Source organism: Thalassophryne amazonica, chromosome 18 (genome assembly GCF_902500255.1).
Source record: "Thalassophryne amazonica chromosome 18, fThaAma1.1, whole genome shotgun sequence".
NCBI classification, from domain to species: Eukaryota; Metazoa; Chordata; class Actinopteri; order Batrachoidiformes; family Batrachoididae; genus Thalassophryne; species Thalassophryne amazonica.
In genome coordinates, this window is record NC_047120.1 from 24,673,580 (window position 1) to 24,698,404 (window position 24,825).

Here is a 24,825-nt window from a genome sequence, read left to right on the forward strand (position 1 = left end):
TGAGAATGCAAAAGATGGAGAACCATGACCCTACATTTTCTGGGTCAGGCTCAAAACCTACCACTCACCCCTCGTCCAGTGACTCAGTGAAAACAGATTAGACCACTGGCCAAAAATGAATTTACCACCTTTGATGTGGTTAAAACCTTCAGCACAACCATGTGAGCATGGAACTTGATCATGTTATAATCGATATTAGTCCACCTTTGATCTGAAAGTCATAAGTTCTGGTTACGTAAACATCTGTCTTCAACTGGACACAAGAAAAACAACTGGCATAATATTTACACCTTTATTTACACATGTACGGGTACAAACACACATGACTGAGATTTTGAAAATATGAATAATGATTCATAGTTTTATTCCTGAGATGATATGTTGAAGATGAGACATGGAAAGTAAGAGAAATAAAAGAACGAAGTATAGAAATTTAATAAGAATAAACCTGGTTGGAATTTAGCGGTGAATTTTGGGTTCACAAATTATTATTATTAAGAAAATTAAACAAAGAAAGCCACTTTGCATCACTGACAGCAAAAACCGCCTGGGTCCATTGGATCGGGTGGAGTGAGCGGTCCGTTCCGGTTTCCTGGTCTTCTTTAATTTACCTGTGTTGAGGTAAACCCACCGGGTCTCCAAGGTGACTACAGGCATGAATCCGGCTCGTTTTCCCAGCTGGACATTCATTGTAAGTGGTGAAATGATGCAGAAGGTCTGAGTGGGACTACACCAAGACCTCTTGGAAACAGACTGTCATTTACCGAAAGCATGATTTTACTTTGTCAGGTGGTCGTGGATCATGGTCCAAGGTTGGGGTGACAGTATAACAATTCAGATCTGTTCTGGATTCAGTCCTATACGGACCCTGAAACTCACAGTGTTTATCCCCGGATCCCATAGCGTGACAGGGAGGGAAGTTGGTACCCATTTACCCAGTGTGCCTTGCCCAAGGACAAAACCTTGAAGTGCACACTTGTTATTTATTCTCATTGTGCCTCTGATGCAGTAAGTTCATTTGGCTTCCCCTTTTTTCCACTCGGGGTCACCACTGCAGATACGATGTGGATCTGCATGTTAATTTGGCACAAAACCTTTACTGACACAACTCTGCATTTCATGGAGAATAGACATCAACATTGGTGGTCTTGAACCAGGAAGCTCCTGCTCTGAAAACAAGCACACTAACCGCTTGGCCACCACCTAAACCATCGTGTGTGTGTGTGTGTGTGTGTGTATATATATATATATATATATATATATATATATATATATATATATATATATATATATATATATATATATATACATACATATATATACGAGGGCTGTCAATAAAGTAACTGTCCTTATTTTTTTCAAAAACTATATGGATTTCATTCATATGTTTTTACGTCAGACATGCTTGAACCCTCGTGCGCATGCGTGAGTTTTTTCCACGCCTGTCGGTGACGTCATTCGCCTGTGAGCACTCCTTGTGGGAGGAGTCATCCAGCCCCTCGTCGGAATTCCTTTGTCTGAGAAGTTGTTGAGAGACTGGCGCTTTGTTTGATCAAAATTTTTTCTAAACCTGTGAGACACATCGAAGTGGACACGGTTCGAAAAATTAAGCTGGTTTTCAGTGAAAATTTTAACAGCTGATGAGAGATTTTGAGGTGATTCTGTCGCTTTAAGGACTTTTCACGGTGTGAGACGTCGCTCAGCGCTCTCAGGCGGCGTCATCAGCCTGTTCAAGCTGAAAACCTCCACATTTCAGGCTCTATTGATCCAGGACGTCGTGAGAGAACAGAGAAGTTTCAGAAGAAGTCGGTTTCAGCATTTTATCCGGATATTCCACTGTTAAAGGAGATTTTTTTAATGAAAGACGTGCGGACGGATCCGCGCGTCGGGACGCAGCCGACGCGGTGCGGCGGCACAGGAAAAACACCTCCGTGTTTGACAAAGTTTTTTTAATTCGGCACACAAAATATTCAAATAGAAAAAAAATGAACAATTCCACAAACAAACACAGACAAAACTAGTGAGTCCGAAAGGGTGTGGGCTGAAGCAAAGCTTATTAGCGCCCACCCCTGCTAGTACAAGTCCAACAATTCTAATCAGTCATATTTACATAAATATAAATTCACTACTACATGTCGACACACAGACATACACATCAATATACTATTCACTTATAATTATATTTATATAGTACCAGATCATAAGAAAGTCGAATCAAGGCACTTTACACCAGTAAGGACTAACCTTACCAACCCCCAGAGCAAGCACTAGACAACTGTGGTGAGGAAAAACTCCCTATAAGGAAGAAACCTCAAGCAGACCAGGCTCTTGGGGGTGACCCTCTGCTTGGGCTGTGCCACATATACCTATATACATACGTATATACTTTACAAACATAAATATATACATACATATACACAGTCACTTATATACATATACACCTACCCATATCTATATATCTACATACGCATATACATACCCACACATTCAAATATACAATAAGTCCCACTTATAAATTGAACATTCCATATAAATCAAATTATATTTGCTTCTTTATGATACTTAGACATAATGTTCTTTTTGAGTAGTTTCTTAAATCTCACTAAGGTACTACTCATTCTAACCTCTGTTGAACATTTGTTCCATTTCCTCACCCCAACCACAGACACACAAAAACCCTTTACATTTGTTCTTACTGGTGGTTTCATAAAAATTGCACAACCTCTTAAACTATATCTGGATTCCCTCAATCGGAACAGACTCTGGACATGTCTCGGTAAGGCTTGGTTTTTCGCTCGAAATAAAGTTTGAATTGTAATGTAATCGACCAAATCAATGAATTTTAATAAATTTAAAGACACAAATAGAGAATGAGTTGGTTCACGATATTGTTTATTGCAGATGATTCGTATGGCTCGTTTTTGCAAAAGGAATATTGGATTGGTATTTGATTTGTAAGTGTTTCCCCATGACTCAACACAATATGTCATATATGGTACCATCAGAGAATGATATAAAGTAAGTAACCCTTCTTGCGGCAGTAGGTCTTTGGCTTTATACAAAATGGCTATAGTTTTTGACCATTTTGATTTCACATAATTTATATGTGGTTTCCAGCTAAGTTTATTATCAATTATAACACCTAAAAATTTATTCTCTGTTACTAACTCAATTTCCTTATTGTTTATAGTTAAATTTTTACATTTGGGTGCCTGTTTATTTCCAAATATAATACATTTAGTTTTCCCAAGGTTGAGTGACAACTTATTAGCGTCAAACCAAACCTTAAATTTTTCCAGTTCTTTCTCCACTATGTCCAGAAGCTGTTCAAGATTTTCACCGCTACAGAACACAGTTGTATCATCCGCAAAAAGGACACATCTCAGTGAACTCGACACCCAACTTATATCATTTATATAGATTATAAAACAACAAAGGACCCAGCACTGAGCCCTGCGGCACCGCACATGTGACATCCCTGAGTTCAGAATTTGTGTTATTGAATTGAACATACTGAAATCTGCCTTGTAAATAACTAGCTATCCATTCATATGCCAGACCTCTGATTCCATATTTCTGCAGTTTACTTAATAGTATTCCATGGTTAATTGTGTCAAACGCTTTCTGTAAATCAAAAAAAAAAAAAACACCTATTGTGTATTGTTTATTGTCAATTGCAGTTGCTATACTTTCCACAAAGTCCATCAAAGCATGTGATGTAGTTCGAGACCTTCTGAATCCATATTGTTCTTCACAAATGATGTTATGCTTCAGTAAATAATCATTTAATCTTTTAGCAAATATTTTTTCCAAAATTTTGGAAAATTGTGGCAGGAGTGATATAGGTCTATAATTAGAAAATGTGTGTTTGTCACCAGTTTTAAACAGAGGAATTACTTTGGCTATTTTCATTTGAGAAGGAAATTTACCAGTACTTAGTGACATATTGCAAATATAATTGAACGGTTTTACTATACAATCAATAACTTTTTTTAATAAAGCCATATCCAAATTATTAAAATCAGTCGATTTCTTACTTTTTGAACCATGAACCAGATCAAGTATTTCCCTTTCATGAGTACCACCAATGAACATTGAAACAGATTTGTTAAACGTTGAATTATTTACCCAGAAGTTATTAGTTGATGAGTCAATCTTACTGGCAAGATTTTTACCCACATTAACGAAGTATTCATTAAAGTGTTCAGCAATAGACTCGTCGTTATCAATCGTGATGTAGTTGTTACTCTGAAAAAATGAAGGATAATCTCTAGTTACTCTATTCTTTTTTACTATTTCATTTAATATGTTCCATGTGTTTTTGATGTTATTTCTATTTTTGACAAGTAACTCATTATAATATGTTTTTTTACTGAGTCTCATGATATTGATTAACTTATTCTTATATGTTTTATACTTACTTTCAGCTTCCTTAGTTCGTAGTTTTATGAATTGTTTATATAGTACGTTTTTCTTTTTACATGCCCTCTGAAGTCCCTTAGTTATCCATGGTTTGTTGCTATATTGATTTCTATATATTTTGTCAACAAATGGACAGTGTTTATTATACAAACTGGAAAAAATGGAAATGAAAGCATCATATGACCTGTCAACATCATCAACAAAAACATCTGACCAATTCTGACTTGATAAATCCTCCCTTAAATTATCAATTGTTTCAGGTGTTACTTTTCTACTCATGAATTTGATATTGCTTCGATACTTACAACAACCCTCCAATGCAAAGACTGAGAAAACTGGCAAGTGATTACTGATATCACTGACCAGTAGTCCCCCACTAAGATTACCGGATATAACGTTAGTTAAAATATTGTCAATGAGAGTTGTTGAGTCCATAGTTATTCTGCTAGGATGAATGATGGTTGGAAACAGTCCTAAACAGTACAAGGTGTTTATAAATGAGGTAATTTGTGGATGATTGTGAGGGTTTAAAAAATCTATATTGAAATCTCCACAGACAAATGAATGCTTATTTCTGTTGATTTTGTTGTACATTCCTAAGATAATGTCTTGATAATGTTGATAACCATTTGTAAAATCCAGGCGGCTTTTGATGGCTTTCAGTGGAGTGAGTATATGAGAAATTGTTTAACAGGCTGGACATGTTCCAACTTGTCCTTAAGGCTTTCAACAGAGGTGTTTTTCCTGTGGCGGAGCGTCGCGTCGGCTGTGTCCCGACGCGCGGACCCGTCCGCACGTCTTTCATTAAAAAAATCTCCTTTAACAGTGGAATAACCGACTAAAATGCTGAAACCGACTTCTTCTGAAACTTCTCTGTTCTCTCACGACGTCCTGGATCAATAGAGCCTGAAATGTGGAGGTTTTCAGCTTGAACAGGCTGATGACGCCGCCTGAGAGCGCTGCGCAACGTCTCGCACCGTGAAAAGTCCTTAAAGCGACAGAATCACCTCAAAATCTCTCATCAGCCGTTAAAATTTTCACTGAAAACCAGCTTAATTTTTCGAACCGTGTCCACTTCGATGTGTCTCACAGGTTTAGAAAAAATTTTGATCAAACAACGCGCCAGTCTCTCAGCAACTTCTCAGACAAAGGAATTCCGACGAGGGGCTGGACGACTCCTCCCACAAGGAGTGCTCACAGGCGAATGACGTCACCGACAGGCGTGGAAAAACTCACGCATGCGCACGAGGGTTCATGCATGTCTGACGTAAAAACATATGAATGAAATCCATATAGTTTTTGAAAAAAATAAAAAGGACCGTAACTTTATTGACAGCCCTCGTATATATATTCTATTTCTACTTCATTTTCTTATTTTATTGTATTGTTACAAGTATTATTATTGCTTTGCACACGCTGTTTGATGCACATTTTCCTCTACTCGCACCCATCTTGTGTGTTTTTTAAGAGCTGACTTAACATGTGAATTTCTCCACTGTGAGATCAATAAAGTCTTATCTTAAACCTGGTTAGAGTCCTAGTTTAGACACATCGGTTTAGCAGACTGTTCTTCTGTTTGTTGTACAGTGTGAGTGGGTGTCGGCTAACTGCACCTTTGTTTTCAGCGACCTCTGGAGAAACCAGATGGTTTGGACGTGTCGGACCAGAGCAAAGAGCATCCACAGCACCTGTGTGAAAAATGCAAAGTTCTCGGCTACTACTGTCGCCGCGTGCAATAACGGCCCCGCCCCGCCTTCCATAAGCCAAAGGAAAGTTCTGTTTTAATGACTAAAAACATACAACTTGTACTGTAATGCTAATAGTTTATAAAGTATTCTCTGTGATATTCAGTATTAGAGGCTCATTGCGGCAGAAAATTTGTAAAGTGTCTCAGTGGAAACGAATGCTTTGTATTTGCAGTTATTGTAACTTGGGCTGATTTTATTATGTGAATATTCATTTGAAGTCTTTGTTATGAATCTTCAACATTACCGACTGTGAAAACGTAAGTTTGCCTTTTTCCCGTGTCCAACATATTGGAACAAAGTCTATCCTGTGATAAGAGAAGTTTAAAATGTATTGTTTTTACACATTTGTATATTCCAGAAATAAGTTAAGTTGCGTTTCATGATTTTTGTTTCTGTATAAAATATGAAAGTCTTTACCTAGGACATATATTAGTCACCTGTATCTGCATTATAAGTTGAATTATCATTTATCAATACCAGATGGTACATATTTTTTAATGTTTTAAGGAGTTATACTACCTAAAGGAAAATATTCGACAAACTATTTTTCTTTGTATACAAAGTGCTTCGTTACTTATAAATTGTTGTTTGCATAATTTCTGATTCTAGTGGGGGTTAGACTAAAAATGTACCAAAGACCAAACGGTTGAGCACGTTGAAAGTTTGTGAAACTGGAATTGTGATGGAAAGTGAAAACAAGTAGGATGTGACAAACACCTTTTTATGTGCCTTATTTTCTAAGTACAGATGTTACGATCACATTCACAAAGTAATGAACATGAACTATTACACATTGTAGGACCTGTTATTGAGACATAGAATTGTTTTTATTAATATAAATTGGAAGTTGGGGCAGGGTACTTCTAGTTGTGCCGATGCCATAAACAAGATGTCCTGAAGTGCCTTATATTAAAACCGATTTTAGACACTCAAGTTGCTGTTTTCTCTCGTTTCTGTAATTCTGATAGAGGACCATTGATAATCTCAAAATAAAGACATTGTATGTTACACATTTTAAGCCTCACTCACAACCCGTCATATGTGCTGATACGGGCAGTCTACAGGGTGAAAAATGGCCAAAACGTGGTTGAAACAGGGACATCACATGCGCGTCTTCAGTGCTGTAGATCGCAGATTGCACGTAGAGGCTTTTTGACCTCATAAGTCAAACTACTACAGACATGGAAGTTACTGCTGAGATAATTGAATCTTTCATTGTATGTGGGGAGGTAACGCAGAAGGTCTGAGTGGGACTCCACCAAGACCTCTCTGAAACAGACTGCCATTGACTGAAAGCGGGGTTTTACTTTGTCAGGTGTTTATGGGTCCTGAATCTGTAGAATTTGCATTTGTTAATTCTAGGGATTCAGTGAAAAATCAACAAATGCATACAGCACATATGCGGCCTGTACGGCCACCGTACACCTGACGCGTCAGGATCACAGCTAGTAGAGGATCTGCGATGGCAGTTAAGACACACGAGTGATGCAGTCATTGTACATTGTACTTCAGGAGTACAAATACAAGTACTCCACACTTGCTATGTGTGCAGCCCACAAGACAGAAGTGCATCTCACCTTCCATCTTTATGTGTGGCAAGACTCCAGGTATACATACATATTGGGAAACTCGTGTAACAATGAAAAAGGGAAGAGGGCGCTGTCAGGATTATATAGTACATAGTACAGAATAGGAACCCCCCACCCCTGCTCCACCCTCCCAAAAAAGTGAAGCAAGGGGTTTTAATTTAAAAAGGAGAGAAAGGAGATGTGATCACGTGACCTTTGTGGTGATGAGTGCTGCGAATGCAGTACAGACTCACAACAGGCATTTTCACTCAACTTGGACAGCGGCGCAGCCTCAAGGCTTGAATCAAAAGGATCTGTCATGTGACAACCACACAAGCTGTTTTTATTGTTGTAATACTGAATGACTTTCACAAAAAAAAAGCAGTGAAATAAATGTACGCAGTGCATCCGGCATTACGGCTGACAGCGCCAATGGCTGTCGCCATACCGCTGCAACGTCTGAGGGTGTTGGACCTCAACAGGTAGATGACAGAAGCTGAAGAAAGGTATGAAGTGATAGCGGCTGTGCAAAACACTGGAACACAGACGTCCGAACACGAGGCGGCACAGGGCCTCCTTTTAGATGGACTCCTGGCTTATGGGGGTGGTGATTTGCAAGTCATGCAGTCTGCAGGCGCTGATGACGTGCTTCTGACATACATTTGGCACGGGGCTGATGGCGCAATATTCCCAGCACCTCTTGTATGATAGTCATGCAGCCTGCACGTGACAAGTACCACGTCCGTACTTCCACAAACCTACCAGATACCTGCGGCACGACTGCAACCTGCCACTCACTGCGACATACCGTGAGTGAGGCCTGTTAGACGACAGAACTAAATACCCAAAATGAACTGGTCAACCTCTGCACTGAGGTGCCAACAGGTATAATTCCCCAGTATATATTGTCTTCAATAGGCTGGTTATCTCCTGAAAACATTGGACTGGAACCACATTCCTTCAACCACAACTTCATTCTCTGGTTCCCCTGAAGGCTAACGGGACACCTCGATCACGTCTCGATGCAAATCACAGTTTCCTCATAAATATATAGAACAAAAGACCTGCAGAAAATTACAATTCTGAAATATTATCAGCTGACATTTTAAACAGCTGGTATTTTGCTGAAAACTAAAAATAAACATCTGAAGATGACATTCAGTTAATGTTTTTTTTCTTTCTTTTTTTTTAAACAGTACACAGCCCATGGTCTAGCATATGCAAAATATTTAGGTTTTCCATTTAGTGATTCTTATACATATAAACCCTAAACTTTTATTTGCAGTGGTGTGTGTGTGTGTGTGTAAATATAATGATCCATCAGTACTTTGGACCATCTGCAAGAGTTCAGGAGTTAAAACAAGAGACATTTTTTTGACATCAGACCAGAAAGTACAAAGTGAAACATTCAACTCCTCTCAAACAAACACATTTGTTTTGGTTAGAAACATCAAATTCACTCCCCCCCACCCGATGAACGGACACACCTCTGACTGTGGCTTCATTTCAACCACTCACTCACTCTGGGGATTGTGGGAAATGTGTGTCACATTAGACTTAGTGTAAAACAGATGGCAAAACCAGATCAGATATTATGAAAAATACATTTATTGCCATTTTGTGCAACTTTTCAACACACATTTATTGATGTTTCTCATTTTAACACAACCACAGTTATTTTATAACAGGTTCACATTTAGAAGCCCGACACAGTTTATTCTGTGCCGACTGTGAGCGGTAGAATGTTAGCAGGAGAGCCGGACAATGAAGTCTAATCCAGCTCTCCACAGTCCATGATGGTGATCTTCTTGGAGGTGCGTCCAGACCGGGAACCCAGAGTCTCCACTTTTGTGATGACTTCCATTCCGTCCACGACACTGCCAAATACGACATGCTTCCCATCCAGCCTGAATGGAGAAAGCAGAGGTTTGTTATCCGAGTCAACGTCCCTCTGCAGCACGGAGAGCTGCACTGTGATCACGTTTCTAAACCATTAATCAAACAAGAACTATGCTGGGCCAGCAGTACCAGAACCACGGCTGAATCCTTCAGTCCCCATTAGTGCTCAGCTTGAAGAAGGCAAATTATTGTTTGAGCCAAAAGGTTTAATAAATGGAGTAGTTCTGACTGTGCTGCTGGTCTCCAATAGAGCCTAAATGATACAGGATTTTTAAAAGTGGTATCGATTTCCATATTTGATGATGATTCTAAAACCGGATGTTTCTGTGAAGGCTCTCAGTTGTCCAGGTGGTTTCCATAGTAGAGAAGCTTGAATCTTCGACTGGACTAGATATACCAATATATAGTAAGTTCCTTTGGCTTCTCCCTTATTTCACTCAGGGATGTCACAGCAGATCAGAGGTGGATCTGCATGGTGATTGGGCACAAGATTTACACCCGATGCCCTTCCTGAAACAACTCCACATTACATGGAGAGTGGCCTTGAATCGGGAACCTGCTACCCTGGAAATAAAATGTACTTAACTGATGCCAATATATCAACCAATATATTTTTTCCCCACAACAACACATGGCATAAACTAAGGTTTCTGCTAACATGCATTAAGATATTTTTGTAGTTCTTGCAATGAGTCCTCACCAAGGTAACATATTGTGATATGAACTTAAACTTGTTTTGCTGACATAATTACTCATACTTCAAGAGTGATATGGGCTAATGGCCCCTCAGTGCCTGAAGTAATGGGCCATTTTCTGAGACATAAATTGGCCAATGCAATAAAATGTGGAATAAAATAATGTAAGATTTCAAAAAAATCTGTTCAAAGAGTCACAACTTGAGCACAATTTCCCATAAGTTAAATACGGGGCAAATTTTATATTTCATGTGATTCAATGTTCTACATAATGTCAATAGTAGTAAAAAAATCCACATTGGTTGAGGTTCGTGTGCTTACAGCTTATGTTTTTTTAATCCTCTGACCATCGTAACAGACCGCCTTCAATATTTTAATATTAATTTTGTTTGATTTCACAGAACTGATGTCATCTCATGAAACATCACCCTGTAGAGATTTAAAATCATTGTAGGCAGTAGATCCCATCTGTGAAATCTTACAAATTTGTATAAAACATCAACTTCTATAATTACCTTGGTTGCACTGAGGCAGACTAAATACAGCAACAGCGCTCCAAATACAACTGTGGATCTGCACACTTTTAGGTTAATATTTTGGAATAACAGGAATGAGATCATTCTGGAAGGAAAAAGACTGGTGGGTGACTGGGGTTAGGGCGAGGGGAAAATTAGGAATTTTTGACACTTTAAAGGAGCTATTCTGGTGAACTTTAACAAATGAAAAGATGTTTTTATGTGGATAAAAAAAATGCTCATTTATACCTTTACTTGTTTAAAATCTTGGCCATGAATGAAAATTCATAATAAACTGTATCAAAATTTATAGTCACCAGACATTCCATAGTCAATAATGAATGCTTGGGAACTTTTTGATGCACTATTAAAAATTAACATGTCAATAACGTGGACCATGTTGAAATAGAAATTATGGCATCCCACAACTGATGTTCTGTGTCTCTGCTTCTTTTTAACTGTCATTTTTTGGCTGTTACATGCGCCAATATGGTTCATCTGGAAGTAGTTCATATTGGCCGAATGTATTGGGTCAGTATTGGGTTCTCAGTTGGGATCTAGTTTCCAAAAGTAAATCCTTATAGTCCCAGAGGTCCACTTTTTCATTGCATATCTCCGGTTTCTTGTCCATCACAGATTACATCCCAGCCATTTTATAGCTGGTTGGACCGAGACAACGCAGATTAAGTGTTTTGTCCAAGGACACAGACAGATAGTACAAGCAGGATTTGAACCCAAGTCTACATACTGACAAGCCGCCTCCTTATCCACAGAGCCATCCGCTATGCTCAAGTCTCCAAAGGAGACAAGGTCAACACCCCCTGGAGTCTATGAACATGTCACCCGTGATAACTAAGCACGTCAAATGGTGTAAACTGTACCTTTTTTAAAACCCTATTAGCTCAACCAATAATTTGCATAAAAATCTGCATTAACAATGTTCCTAATCTGGGCCTCGTTTTATGCGTTTGAGTAGAATTTCGTGTAGTATTTGTACACTTGAATTTTGATATTGAGCACAAAATTTCAAATTCCCAGACATGAACTGGATGAATCTCTATGTTTCTATGGACCACCTGCTGCTGGGTACATGCACTCAGTCACTGCTAAATGTCACCTGGTACGCTGAGTTTGCTGGTACGTACCATTCTGTTTTCCCAGTGCAGATGAAGAACTGAGAGCCGTTGGTGTGTGGCCCAGCATTGGCCATGGACAAGATACCTGGAATAAAGCAATTAAAAAGAAAAAATACCAGGAATATTTCAATCACAATGACAAGAAACATGGAAGTTATAATCATTTTCATGTCCTTCAGTAGTCAGCATAATGTTGCCCACTGGTGGAGAAAATAGGATGTTAGAAAATGAAAGAAAATAAACCCTTTGCTTCGTGAGTTAAACTACACTCAACAAAAATATAAACGCAACACTTTTGGTTTTGCTCCCATTTTGTATGAGATGAACTCAAAGATCTAAAACTTTTTCCACATACACAATATCACCATTTCCCTCAAATATTGTTCACAAACCAGTCGAAATCTGTGATAGTGAGCACTTCTCCTTTGCTGAGATAATCCATCCCACCTCACAGGTGTGCCATATCAAGATGCTGATTAGACACCATGATTAGTGCACAGGTGTGCCTTAGACTGTCCACAATAAAAGGCCACTCTGAAAGGTGCAGTTTTATCACACAGCACAATGCCACAGATGTCACAAGATTTGAGGGAGCGTGCAATTGGCATGCTGACAGCAGGAATGTCAACCAGAGCTGTTGCTCGTGTACTGAATGTTCATTTCTCTACCATAAGTCGTCTCCAAAGGCGTTTCAGAGAATTTGGCAGTACATCCAACCAGCCTCACAACTGCAGACCACGTGTAACCACACCAGCCCAGGACCTCCACATCCAGCATGTCCACCTCCAAGATCGTCTGAGACCAGCCACTCGGACAGCTGCTGAAACAATCGGTTTGCATAACCAAAGAATTTCTGCACAAACTGTCAGAAACCGTCTCAGGGAAGCTCATCTGCATGCTCGTCGTCCTCATCGGGGTCTCGACCTGACTCCAGTTCGTTGTCGTAACCGACTTGAGTGGGCAAATGCTCACATTCGCTGGAGTTTGGCGCGTTGGAGAGGTGTTCTCTTCATGGATGATGCAAAGGAGATGTGTTGCACTGCATGAGGCAAATGGTGGTCACACCAGATACTGACTGGTATCCCCCCCCATGAAACAAAACTGCACCTTTCAGAGTGGCCTTTTATTGTGGGCAGTCTAAGGCACACCTGTGCACTAATCATGGTGTCTAATCAGCATCTTGATATGGCACACCTGTGAGGTGGGATGGATTATCTCAGCAAAGGAGAAGTGCTCACTATCACAGATTTCGACTGGTTTGTGAACAATATTTGAGGGAAATGGTGATATTGTGTATGTGGAAAAAGTTTTAGATCTTTGAGTTCATCTCATACAAAATGGGAGCAAAATCAAAAGTGTTGCGTTTATATTTTTGTTGAGTATATTTTGCAACTGTGGTGTATGAATGAATGAATTTATTCACCACACACAGACAAAAGTGTAAAGAAAACAACTTAACAATGTACCCATGTGCCCCCGATAGGGTGTAGGCAGAAGCAAAAGCTTATAAATGCCCATGGTGGGTACTGTGTAATAGCAGGGCTCCACAATAAGGCACAGTAATGGGACGGCCGGTGAAAGCGCACTCATCCATGTGGGTGACTCAAGTCTCAACTTCAATTCTTTAGAAGAGGCTTTTTTTTTTTGTTGTTTGTGTGTTTTTAATGGTGGAGGTCCCTAACCTGGTTTGGGTTATAGACCTAGAAGGGTTTTTTTTGAGGGCCACAATTGGACTTTGTAACAAAATTAACTTTTGAAATTGAAATATTTCAATGAACCAGTTATCTACGGAGCCCTGGAAGTGTCATCGCAAAATGATTTGCATGAGGAGAGAATGTGCGCACGTTTTATTATACTGTGCATATGTTTTATTATATTGTGCGCTCATTTTATTATATTGTGCGCACGTTTTAAGCATCGTTTGAGTAAAACAAGGGCATGATCTACTTAAACGTGGCCACAATTTGTAAAACGTGCACTCAATATTGTCTTGACACATAAATGTTGGCTATTAGCCAACAAACCAGGAGACAGTGTAATACATTTCCACATTAGAAATGGATCTGGTCAGAGTGTATCATCATGGTTTGGGCGCACAAGGATATACAGAGAACTCTAGCTACCCAGCATGACATCATCTGAAGTTTAAGCACATTAAAATGGATGCTGAGGGCGAAGCGTCTCCCCCTCATGAGTATGACAGTTTAGGTCATATTATGGAGTTCATTTTGAACGAAAGGAAAATGTGTGCTTGTTTTATTAATTTGAGGGCTCAATTAAAGGAAAAAAGAAAAAAATATCACTTTAAGTGACCTCTCCCGCGTTTCCATAGTGATCCTTATATTCGAGGCATTTCTGAACCGCGACCTTGACATTTCAAGCTTATTTAAATCAGAACCGAATTTATTGCCAAGTATGTTCGCACATACAAGGAATTTGATCTGGTGTTATTGGTGCATAAACAATAAGAAAAGAAAAAACAGTTCAAAAAGATGCAAACAGTTAGACAAAATTATATTCACTGTTAAATAAATATAACATAATGGAATAGGGCTGTGCAAAACCAGGTGATTGGAGTACAGAAGTGTAGTATATATATATATATATATATATATATATATATATATATATATATATATATATATATATATATATATATATATATATATATATACACACACAACCCCTGGCAAAAATTATGGAATCACCAGCCTCGGAGGATGTTCATTCAGTTGTTTAATTTTTTAGAAAAAAAGCAGATCACAGACATGACACAAAACTAAAGTCATTTCAAATGTCAACTTTCTGGCTTTAAAAAACACTACAAGAAATCAAGAAAAAAAAAATTGTGGCAATCAGTAACGGTTACTTTTTTAGACCAAGCAGAGTGAAAAAAATATGGAATCACTCAATTTTGAGGAAAAAATTATGGAATCATGAAAAACAAAAGAACGCTCCAACACATCACTAGTATTTTGTTGCACCACCTCTGGCTTTTATAACAGCTTGCAGTCTCTGAGGCATGGACTTAATGAGTGACAAACAGTACTCTTCATCAATCTGGCTCCAACTTTCTCTGATTGCTGTTGCCAGATCAGCTTTGCAGGTTGGAGCCTTGTCATGGACCATTTTCTTCAACTTCCACCAAAGATATTCAATTGGATTAAGATCCGGACTATTTGCAGGCCATGACATTGACCCTATGTGTCTTTTTGCAAGGAATGTTTTCACAGTTTTTGCTCTATGGCAAGATGCATTATCATCTGGAAAAATGATGTCATCATCCCCAAACATCCTTTCAATTGATGGGATAAGAAAAGTGTCCAAAATATCAACGTAAACTTGTGCATTTATTGATGATGTAATGACAGCCATCTCCCCAGTGCCTTTACATGACATGCAGCCCCATATCATCAATGACTGTGGAAATTTACATGTTCTCTTCAGGCAGTCATCTTTATAATTCTCATTGGAATAGCACCAAACAAAAGTTCCAGCATCATCACCTTGTCCAATGCAGATTGGAGATTCATCACTGAATATGACTTTCATCCAGTCATCCACAGTCCATGATTGGTTTTCCTTAGCCCATTGTAACCTTGTTTTTTCTGTTTAGGTGTTAATGATGGCTTTCGTTTAGCTTTTCTGTATGTAAATCCCATTTCCTTTAGGCGGTTTCTTTCAGTTCGGTCACAGACGTTGACTCCAGTTTCCTCCCATTCGTTCCTCATTTGTTTTGTTGTGCATTTTCAGTTTTCTGTCTTGACGCTTTGATGTCTTCCTTGGTCTACCACTATGTTTGCCTTTAACAACCTTCCCTTGTTGTTTGTATTTGGTCCAGAGTTTAGCCACAGCTGACTGTGAACAACCAACATCTTTTGCAACATTGCGTGATGATTTACCCTCTTTTAAGAGTTTGATAATCTTCTCCTTTGTTTCAATTGACATCTCTCGTGTTGGAGCCATGATTCATGCCAGTCCACTTGGTGCAACAGCTCTCCAAGGTGTGATCACTCCTTTTTAGATGCAGACTAACGAGCAGATCTGATTTGATGCAGGTGTTAGTTTTGGGGATGAAAATTTACAGGGTGATTCCATAATTTATTCCTCAGAATTGAGTGAGTCCATATTTTTTTCCCTCTGCTTGGTCTAAAAAAGTAACCGTTACTGACTGCCACAATTTTTTTGTTCTTGATTTCTTATAGTGTTTTTTAAAGCCAGAAAGTTGCCATTTGAAATTACTTTAGTTTTGTCTCATGTCTGTGATCTGCTTTTTTTCTACAAAATTAAACAACTGAATGAACATCCTCCGAGGCCGGTGAGTCCATAATTATTGCCAGGGGTTGTGAACTGTGGCTTGAATTCAGAGTTTGGGGGTCGTCTCACAAACTGTCTGTGGCCCACAAAATATTATAATATCAGTCCACAAAATATTCCTCCATTTCTCTTTAGGCCAGTTGATGTGTTCTTTGGCAAATTGTAGCCTCTTCTGCACATGCCTTTTATTTAACAGAGGGACTTTGCGGGGGATTCTTGCAAATAAATTAGCTTCACACAGGCGTCTCCTAACTGTCACAGCACTTACAGGTAACTCCAGACTGTCTTTGATCATCCTGGAGCTGATCAATGGGTGAACCTTTGCCATTCTGGTTATTCTTCTATCCATTTGAATGGTTGTTTTCCATTTTCTTCCACGCGTCTCTGGTTTTTTTTGTCCATTTTAAAGCACTGGAGATCACTGTAGATGAATAGCCTATAATTTTTTGCACCTGCGTATATGTTTTCCCCTCTCCAATCAACTTTTTAATCAAACTACGGTGATGTTCTGGACAATGTCTTGAACGTCCCATTTTCCTCAGGCTTTCAAAGAGAAAAGCATCTTCAACAGGTGCTGGCTTCATCCTTAAATAGGGGACACCTGATTCACACCTGTTTGTTCCACAAAACTGACGAACTCACTGACCGAATGCCACACTACTATTATTGTGAACACCCCCTTTTCTACTTCTTTTTACTAATAGCCCAATTTCATAGCCTTAAGAGTGTGCATATCATGAATGCTTGGTCTTGTTGGATTTGTGATAATCTACTGAATCTACTGGTACCTTGTTTCCCATGTAACAATAAGAAATATACTCAAAACATGGATTAATCTTTTTAGTCACATAGCACTACTATTATTCTGAACAGTACTGTATGTGTTACATATGTCACAGAGGTCTCAAATCTGCAGTATCTGGCCAACATCATATTTACAGAAGGAAAATGTCTGAGAAAACACTCAGAACTGCGGGACTTTGAAGATGTTCAACATTAACCCTCAAACATATAAAATTGTAAAAGGTAGATTAAAAAACTGGTTTTGCACTTATCTGAACAAAAGTTTAGTCTCAAAGATCTTCATTTTTCAAATTTCCTTTAAAAATCTGGATGCAAAAACTACATGAATGAAAGATTTCCACATTTTGCATTTAACAAATCCGTGGCTGTGTTTAACGCTTGTTCTGTTTTGAACAAGTGTGCCGCGCAAAGGTCCGCTGGTTCACACAACACAATCGCATATTAAACATTTCCACAACCGTTATATCTTCATGTGTTCATTAGTTGAGTTAATAGCGTTTTAAAAAGGAATAGTTTGCACCATGTGTCATGTTATCATGTTACTCGTTGACATACGTCACATGTCATAGAATCCAATGGACATTGAGCTTGTTTGACCTTTACTTTGGAGACCAAGCATTCAACATTGTAAAAACTCATCCTATTCGCTCAAACAATAATTTGCATCACTTTTTTATCAAAATTGGGGCAACTTTAACTTTTGACCGGTGTACTGCATGCTCCCAGTATAAGCCCTGTTCTACTTTTAAGGGACTTCACTGAGTTCCTAGTATGATTCCGATAACGCCAACATTCCTCAAACGTTGTAATCAGATAATATGATGGACAGCAGCGTTTGATTCTCCGCTGTCGTCATCAGTGTACAGGGTGTGACTTATACCGGCTCCCGTGTGCTTCAGCTTGAAGTTCTCATCAGGAAAGCGCCATCCGTAGATTGATTTCCCTCCAGTTCCGTCGTGGTTTGTGAAATCTCCGCCCTGCACGCACAGAAGGCACCTCTGTGTTCAGTCTGTCCTACGTGCTGCTGAGAGACAGAAGGTAAAGCAGGTCCACAGCCTACCTGGCACATGAACTGAGGAATGACCCTGTGGAAAGTCGACCCCTTGTAACCAAAGCCGTGCTCCCCGGTGCACAGCGCTCGGAAGTTTTCTACGACACACATTTCACATCATGCTGAAAACACAACTGTGCTACAAAACATACAACAGAAGAGAGACGTGCAAACGTGTCAAACCTAACCTTCAGTCTGAGCGGGACTCCGAAACGGGTTTTATTCTATCGTATGTCAGCTGTGTCGTACTGTGTGAAATAGAGCAGTTAATTATCACAGTTTGATTAATTTAATCTTTTTGCCCGTTTTACTTCCATTATGCGAGGCACAAAATTAGTGTTGACAATTTAAGGAAAGTGTCCTCGAAGGCGGGAGTTTAAAAAAAAAAGTCAAACATGGAGGTGTTGTTAAAAATAAACACATGTTCTACCACCATCAGATCAGAGCAGGGAACTGAATTCGCTCCTGTGTGTGTGTGTGTGTGTGTGTGTGTGTGTGTGTGTGTGTGTGTGTGTGTGTGTGTGTGTGTGTGTGTGTGTGTGTGTGTGTGTGTGTGTGTGTGTGTGTGTGTGTGTGTGTGTGTGTGTGAATAAAATAACAACAAAAAAGGCTGGAAAGATTGTCACCAGAAACTGGTGCAAATATTACTTGGGTTTGTGTCTTTTGGTGAAGAAAACTTGGCACCAAACACGACGTCTCGTTTACCGTAACATGTCCATTAATAATGTGACCAGAGATCTGAACAAAAGCTCACACTGATCATTAGAACGACTGCATTTCGATGGCGCCTTCCCATCAAACAGGTGGTCAAAGCGCTTTACAATGATACCTCACATTTACTTTTCCAGCCAAGGCTGGTGTCGTTAACTGAACGGTCCACCCTAAAAATCGGTCTACCCTGCCTTCACTGCGCATGCGTCATTTCGGAGCATCAGCATCGATTCACTGATTATCGCCTCGTTTCTGCTTCAAACTGCCTCCAGTCATCATCTGTCTCAGTAACAGATATCTGAAGCTTTTGTACAACAATCATTTCCACATAAATTCAGCATTATTTCATCATAAAAGACGGAGGAAGCGAACAGAGAGCCGCAGCCAGACAAGCTGCTGATGCTCCATTCACTGCACCTACATCATTTCAAAGCGTCACTGATTTTCGCCTCGTTTCTGCTTAAAACTGACTGCAGACAGTAAGTTTTCATAATTCATCATATAAATCGATACCTCAGTGTTCAGGGTCTCCAGCACAGACGTGATGCTCTTCATTTATGTGCATTTTCAGAACACAGTTTTCAGACTATTGCTCCTGTACCAGTCTCCCCTGGTTTCAGACTATTGCTCCTGTACCAGTCTCCCCTGGTTTCAGACTACTGTTCCTGTACCAGTCTCCCCTGGTTTTAGACTACTGTTCCTGTACCAGTCTCCCCGGTTTTAGACTACTGTTCCTGTACCAGTCTCCCCTGGTTTTAGACTATTGTTCCTGTACCAGTCTCCCCTGGTTTTAGACTATTGCTCCTGTAGCAGTTCTCCCTGGTTTTAGACTATTGTTCCTGTACCAGTCTCCCCTGGTTTGTAGGATACAATTCCTGTACCAGGCAGGCTCCAATGATTTTCAGACATAGTTCCTGTACTAGTCTCCCCTGGTTTTAGACAATTGCTCCTGTACCAGTCTCCCCTGGTTCTAGACTATTGTTCCTGTACCAGTCTCCCCTGGTTCTAGACTATAGTTCCTGTACCAGTCTCCCCTGGTTTTAGACTATAGTTCCTGTACGTCTCCCCTGGTCTTAGGTGTATATTTACCTGCAGTTTTTGGCACAACAGCTGCATTGAGCTGCGAGAGAAAAGGACAAATGTCAAGTCTCACATCAGGATAAACTTTACTCTGCCACAGTAAAAACACTTTATTTTATTTTTAATCAACTCGTGCTATCCCAGTGAAAAAAAACTTTATTTTATATATATATATATATATATATATATATATATATATATATATATATATACACACTCGTATATATATAAAAACACATAATCTCAGTGAAAACCTTTTATTTTAATAAGCACTTGTTCTCTTAGTGAAAACACTGTTTTTTATTTTATTTTTTAATAAATGTGTTCTCTAAGTGGAAAACAGGTTCTTTTTTATAAACATGGTATCTCAATGAAAACATTTTTATTTTAATAAACACGTGTTCTTTTAGTGAAAATACTATTTTATTTTTAATAAACTCGTGTTCTCAGGGAATTTTTTTATTTTATTTTTCAATAAATGTGTTATCTAAGTAAAAAACAGTTTCTCTTTTTTATTAACATGTTATCTCAGTGAAAACTTTTTCTTTTATTTTAATAAACTCGTGTTCTCTCAGTGAAAAAAACTATTTTATTTTTAATAAACTCGTGTTCTCTGTGAAAACTTTGTTTTTATTTTATTAATAAACGTGTTATCTAAGTGAAAAACAGTTTCTCTTTTTTATTAACGTTATCTCAATTAAAACTTTTTCTTTTATTTTAAAAAACACGTGTTCTCTTACTGAAAACAAGTTTTTTATAATCTCATGGTCTCTCAGTGAAAAAAACTTTTATTTTTAATAAACCCGTGTTCTCAGTGAAAACTTTGTTTTTATTTTTCAATAAACGTGTTATCTAACTGAAAAACAGTTTCTCTTTTTTAATCAACGCTATCTCAGTGAAAACTTTTTCTTTTATTTTAATAAACTCGTGTTCTCTCAGTGAAAAAAAACTATTTTATTTTTAATAAACTCGTGTTCTCTGTGAAAACTGTTTTTATTTTATTAATAAACGTGTTATCTAAGTGAAAAACAGTTTCTCTTTTTTATTAACGTTATCTCAATTAAAATTTTTTCTTTTATTTTAAAAAACACGTGTTCTCTTACTGAAAAGAAGTTTTTTATAATCTCATGGTCTCTCAGTGAAAAAAACTTTTATTTTTAATAAACCTGTGTTCTCAGTGAAAACTTTGTTTTTATTTTATTTTTAATAAACGTGTTAACTGAAAAACAGTTTCTCTTTTTTAATCAACGCTATCTCAGTGAAAACTTTTTCTTTTATTTTAATAAACTCATGTTCTCTCAGTGAAAAAAACTTTTATTTTTAATAAACTTGTGTTCTCTGTGAAAACTTTGTTTTTATTTTATTAATAAACGTGTTATCTAAGTGAAAAACAGTTTCTCTTTTTTATTAACGTTATCTCAATTAAAACCTTTTCTTTTATTTTAAAAAACACGTGTTCTCTTACTGAAAACAAGTTTTTTATAATCTCATGGTCTCAGTGAAAAAAACTTTTAATTTTTAATAAACCCGTGTTCTCAGTGAAAACTTTGTTTTTATTTTATTTTTAATAAACGTGTTATCTAAGTGAAAAACAGTTTCTCTTTTTTATTAACGTTATCTCAATTAAAACTTTCTTTTATTTTAATAAACTCGTGTTCTCTCAGTGAAAAAAACTATTTTATTTTTAATAAACTCGTGTTCTCTGTGAAAACTTTGTTTTTATTTTATTAATAAACGTGTTATCTAAGTGAAAAACAGTTTCTCTTTTTTAATCAACGCTATCTCAGTTAAAACTTTTTCTTTTATTTTAATAAACATGTGTTCTCTTAGTGAAAACATTTTTATAAACTCGTGTTCTCAGTGAAAACGCTTTATTTTATTTTTTAATAAACTCGTGTTATCTCAATGAAAAAAACTATTTTATTTTTAATAAACTCGTGTTCTCTGTGAAAACTTTATTTTTAATAAACGTGTTATCTAAGTGAAAAACAGTTTCTCTTTTTTAATCAACGCTATCTCAGTTAAAACTTTTTCTTTTATTTTAATAAACATGTGTTCTCTTAGTGAAAACATTTTTATAAACTCGTGTTCTCTCAGTGAAAACGCTTTATTTTATTTTTTAATAAACTCGTGTTATCTCAATGAAAAAAACTATTTTTAATAAACTCGTGTTCTCTGTGAAAACTTTATTTTTAATAAACGTGTTATCTCAATGAAAAAAACTATTTTATTTTTAATAAACTCGTGTTCTCTGTGAAAACTTTATTTTTAATAAACGTGTTATCTAAGTGAAAAACAGTTTTTCTCTTTTATTAACACGTTAGCTCAGTGAAAACGTTTTCTTTTATTTTAATGAACACGCGTTCTCTCAGTGAAAACACCGTTTTATTTTATTTGATAATAAACTCGTGTTGTCTCACCTCGAAGGTCACTCTGCCGAGAAGCTCGTTATCTGCAGCAATGTCAAAGTAAACTCTGGGATTTTTCATAGCGGCTGTGCTGCTATAAACACGAACAGCGGTAAATAACTGAGAACAAAACCTGATTCTGTTTGATAAAAGTAACATGATGTTTAAAACCCAAAAGGAGCAAAAACACTCGAAAATAATACAACACGTGAATACACCCGGAAGTAATTCTTCCTACTCGTTTACTTCGTCGGTATCAGAATTATATTGGCATTTAGCTTAATAGAGCCCTACCGCCACCTTCTGGCCCGGAGTGTGTCTCGGACGACGTTGCTTCCTTCAAATCGCACTCGAGTTCAAATTTACTAAAATAATGTACAGTCATTGTTTCTAACACGTCGCTCAATTTAATCATTTGAGTTTGTTAAAGGATTTGCCCATTTACACTTCTGTAAACAACACCAACAAATAAATAATCCCTAAAATTAATAATTTACTTTTCTCTTTCGACCAGCCATTTAAATATTTGTTTACTTTTCTGTGTACTATTAGTATTATTATTGTTGTTGTTGCTGTTATTATTATTTAATTAAGACTTTTTTCTGTAGTTTTTCTATTGTGGTGATTGGTTGATATGTTTTTGCAGAACAATCAGAAATATTTATTTGGGATTTTTCTTATTATAAATGTTAGATGTAATTTCTCTTGATTAATGGTGTTGGTTCATATATTGTGGTGACTGTTTAGCATTGTTTGAATAAAATTCTTATTTAAAAAAAATGCTTACACATGGTGTGTATATACTGCTGCAAGCAAAAACTGGTGTTTCATTATTTCCTTTCATGTCGTACAGGATTTTCAGTTGTACCCTACGCTAAAGGATATCCAAGAGTAATCACTGAAGCACCTTTCCTAAAGCATTTAGAGAATTCAGTTTTAATCATGGTTCCCAATTAAGGTACTTCCAGGTCATTTAATTCAGTTGGGAACCTTCCGTGTACAGGTTTCACATGAATAAGTCAAAGAGCTATCGATCACTTTGAAAATGTAATGTAATGAGGTAAACGTGATATTTCCTGAACAGGCCAAGAAATGTTTATCATTTTAACATCACTGATATATTTAGAATGTACCAAAACCCTACTAAGGATGGGTAACACTGACCTACCATATTTTTCCGGAGTATAAGTTGCACCTGTCAAAAAAATGCCTCTTGAAGGGTTGACTACAGTGAACAAAAACATAAATGCAACACTTTTGTCTTTGATCCCATTTTTCATGAGCTGAACTCAAAGATTGAAAACATTTTCTACATACACACTGGCATTGCTCGATTCAATAGAAGAGATCAATAAATATGTGGACCAAAGGGAAATAGTAATAGGGTTATTTATTGACCTAAGAACAGCTTTTTACACAATTGATCACAATATATTATTTCAAAAGATGGAACTGTATGGGATCAGAGGGGTGGCTCTGAACTGGATTAAAAGTTATTTGCAAAACCGGAAGCAGTTTGTTCAACGTGGGGACTACTGTTCTTCATGTCTGGACATCATTTGTGGGCTACCACAGGGTTCTGTGTTGGGCCCAAAATTATTTTATACATTAATGATTTATGTAAAGTTTCAAATCTGGTTAAAACTGTTCTCTTTGCAGATGACACAAACCTATTATGCTCAGGAGAAAATCTACAACAATCATTATCTGATTTAGGAACTGAAATGATAAAGTTAAAGAGATGGTTTGATATTAACAAATTATCATTAAATTTGTGTAAAACTAAATTGTTATTTGGAAATTATAAAAAAGACGTACAAATTCAGTTAAATATACAAGGGGTAAATATAGAACGTGTCAAAGAGAATAAGTTTTTAGTCATTATTGATGAAAGAATTAATTGGAAAGCTCATATTCAACATGTTCAAAAGAAGGTATCAAGGAGTATTGCAGTATTAAATAAAGCAAAGCATGTTCTTGATTGCAGAACACTGCATACTTTGTATTGATCATTGGTTGCACCCTACCTGATTTACTGTGCTGAAGTTTGGGGCAACAATTAGAAAATTACATTGCAACCATTATTCTTTCTTCAAAAAAAAAAAAAAAGCGTTAAAAACAATTCATAATGCAGGTTATCGAGATCACACCAACTCATTGTTCATTAAATCTCAAATATTAAAACTTCATGATATGATTTTTTTCAAGACTGTTCAATTAATGTAAATGTAATGTGAAAAATAAACAAGAGCCATTTAGAATTCAAGAATATTTTTACTGAGAGACATGGAAAATATAGTTTATGGGGCTTGTATAATTTTAAAATTGCTGGCGCTTGGACAACCAGGAAAGGATTCTGTCTCCATGTGTGGTCCTAGAATATGGAATAACCTGATGGAAAAACTCAAACGATGTCCAAATATCAATCAGTTTAAAAATCAATATGAAGACACGATGGTTTCAAGATATGT

The 24,825-nt window shown here is 37.3% G+C and overlaps 2 protein-coding genes across 2 annotated transcripts in view; one reads left to right on the forward strand and one right to left on the reverse strand.

Moving 5' to 3' along the window:
- LOC117531056 (zinc finger CCHC domain-containing protein 24-like) overlaps positions 1–7,100 on the forward strand; it is a 45,982-nt gene extending 38,882 nt beyond the window's left edge. The window contains exon 4 of the mRNA XM_034194072.1: positions 6,048–7,100. Coding sequence (XP_034049963.1) covers positions 6,048–6,161 — 114 coding nt within the window. The 3' untranslated portion in view covers positions 6,162–7,100. The remainder of the gene's footprint in view (positions 1–6,047) is intronic.
- A 2,286-nt stretch (positions 7,101–9,386) lies between these two features.
- ppifb (peptidylprolyl isomerase Fb) lies at positions 9,387–22,597 on the reverse strand. Its single transcript, XM_034194073.1, has 6 exons — positions 22,367–22,597; positions 19,956–19,986; positions 18,165–18,253; positions 17,985–18,081; positions 11,993–12,068; positions 9,387–9,645 (listed from the first exon to the last, which is right to left on the reverse strand). Exons 1-6 carry the CDS (start codon positions 22,511–22,513, stop codon positions 9,510–9,512), a joined length of 576 nt encoding a protein of 191 aa, XP_034049964.1. The 5' UTR covers positions 22,514–22,597; the 3' UTR covers positions 9,387–9,509.
- Between the last annotated feature and the right edge of the window lie 2,228 nt (positions 22,598–24,825).

What these genes read in the sequence shown, in the direction of transcription:
- ppifb (XM_034194073.1), bottom strand. Translation starts at nt 22,513, where the DNA reads ATGTTACTTTTATCAAACAGAATCAGGTTTTGTTCTCAGTTATTTACC. An exon ending in TTCCTCAGTTCATGTGCCAG is followed by an intron (nt 18,082 to 18,164) that starts GTAGGCTGTGGA and finishes CTGTGCGTGCAG; the next exon opens with GGCGGAGATTTCACAAACCA. An exon ending in GCTGAAGCACACGGGAGCCG is followed by an intron (nt 12,069 to 17,984) that starts GTATAAGTCACA and finishes GCTTTATTCCAG; the next exon opens with GTATCTTGTCCATGGCCAAT.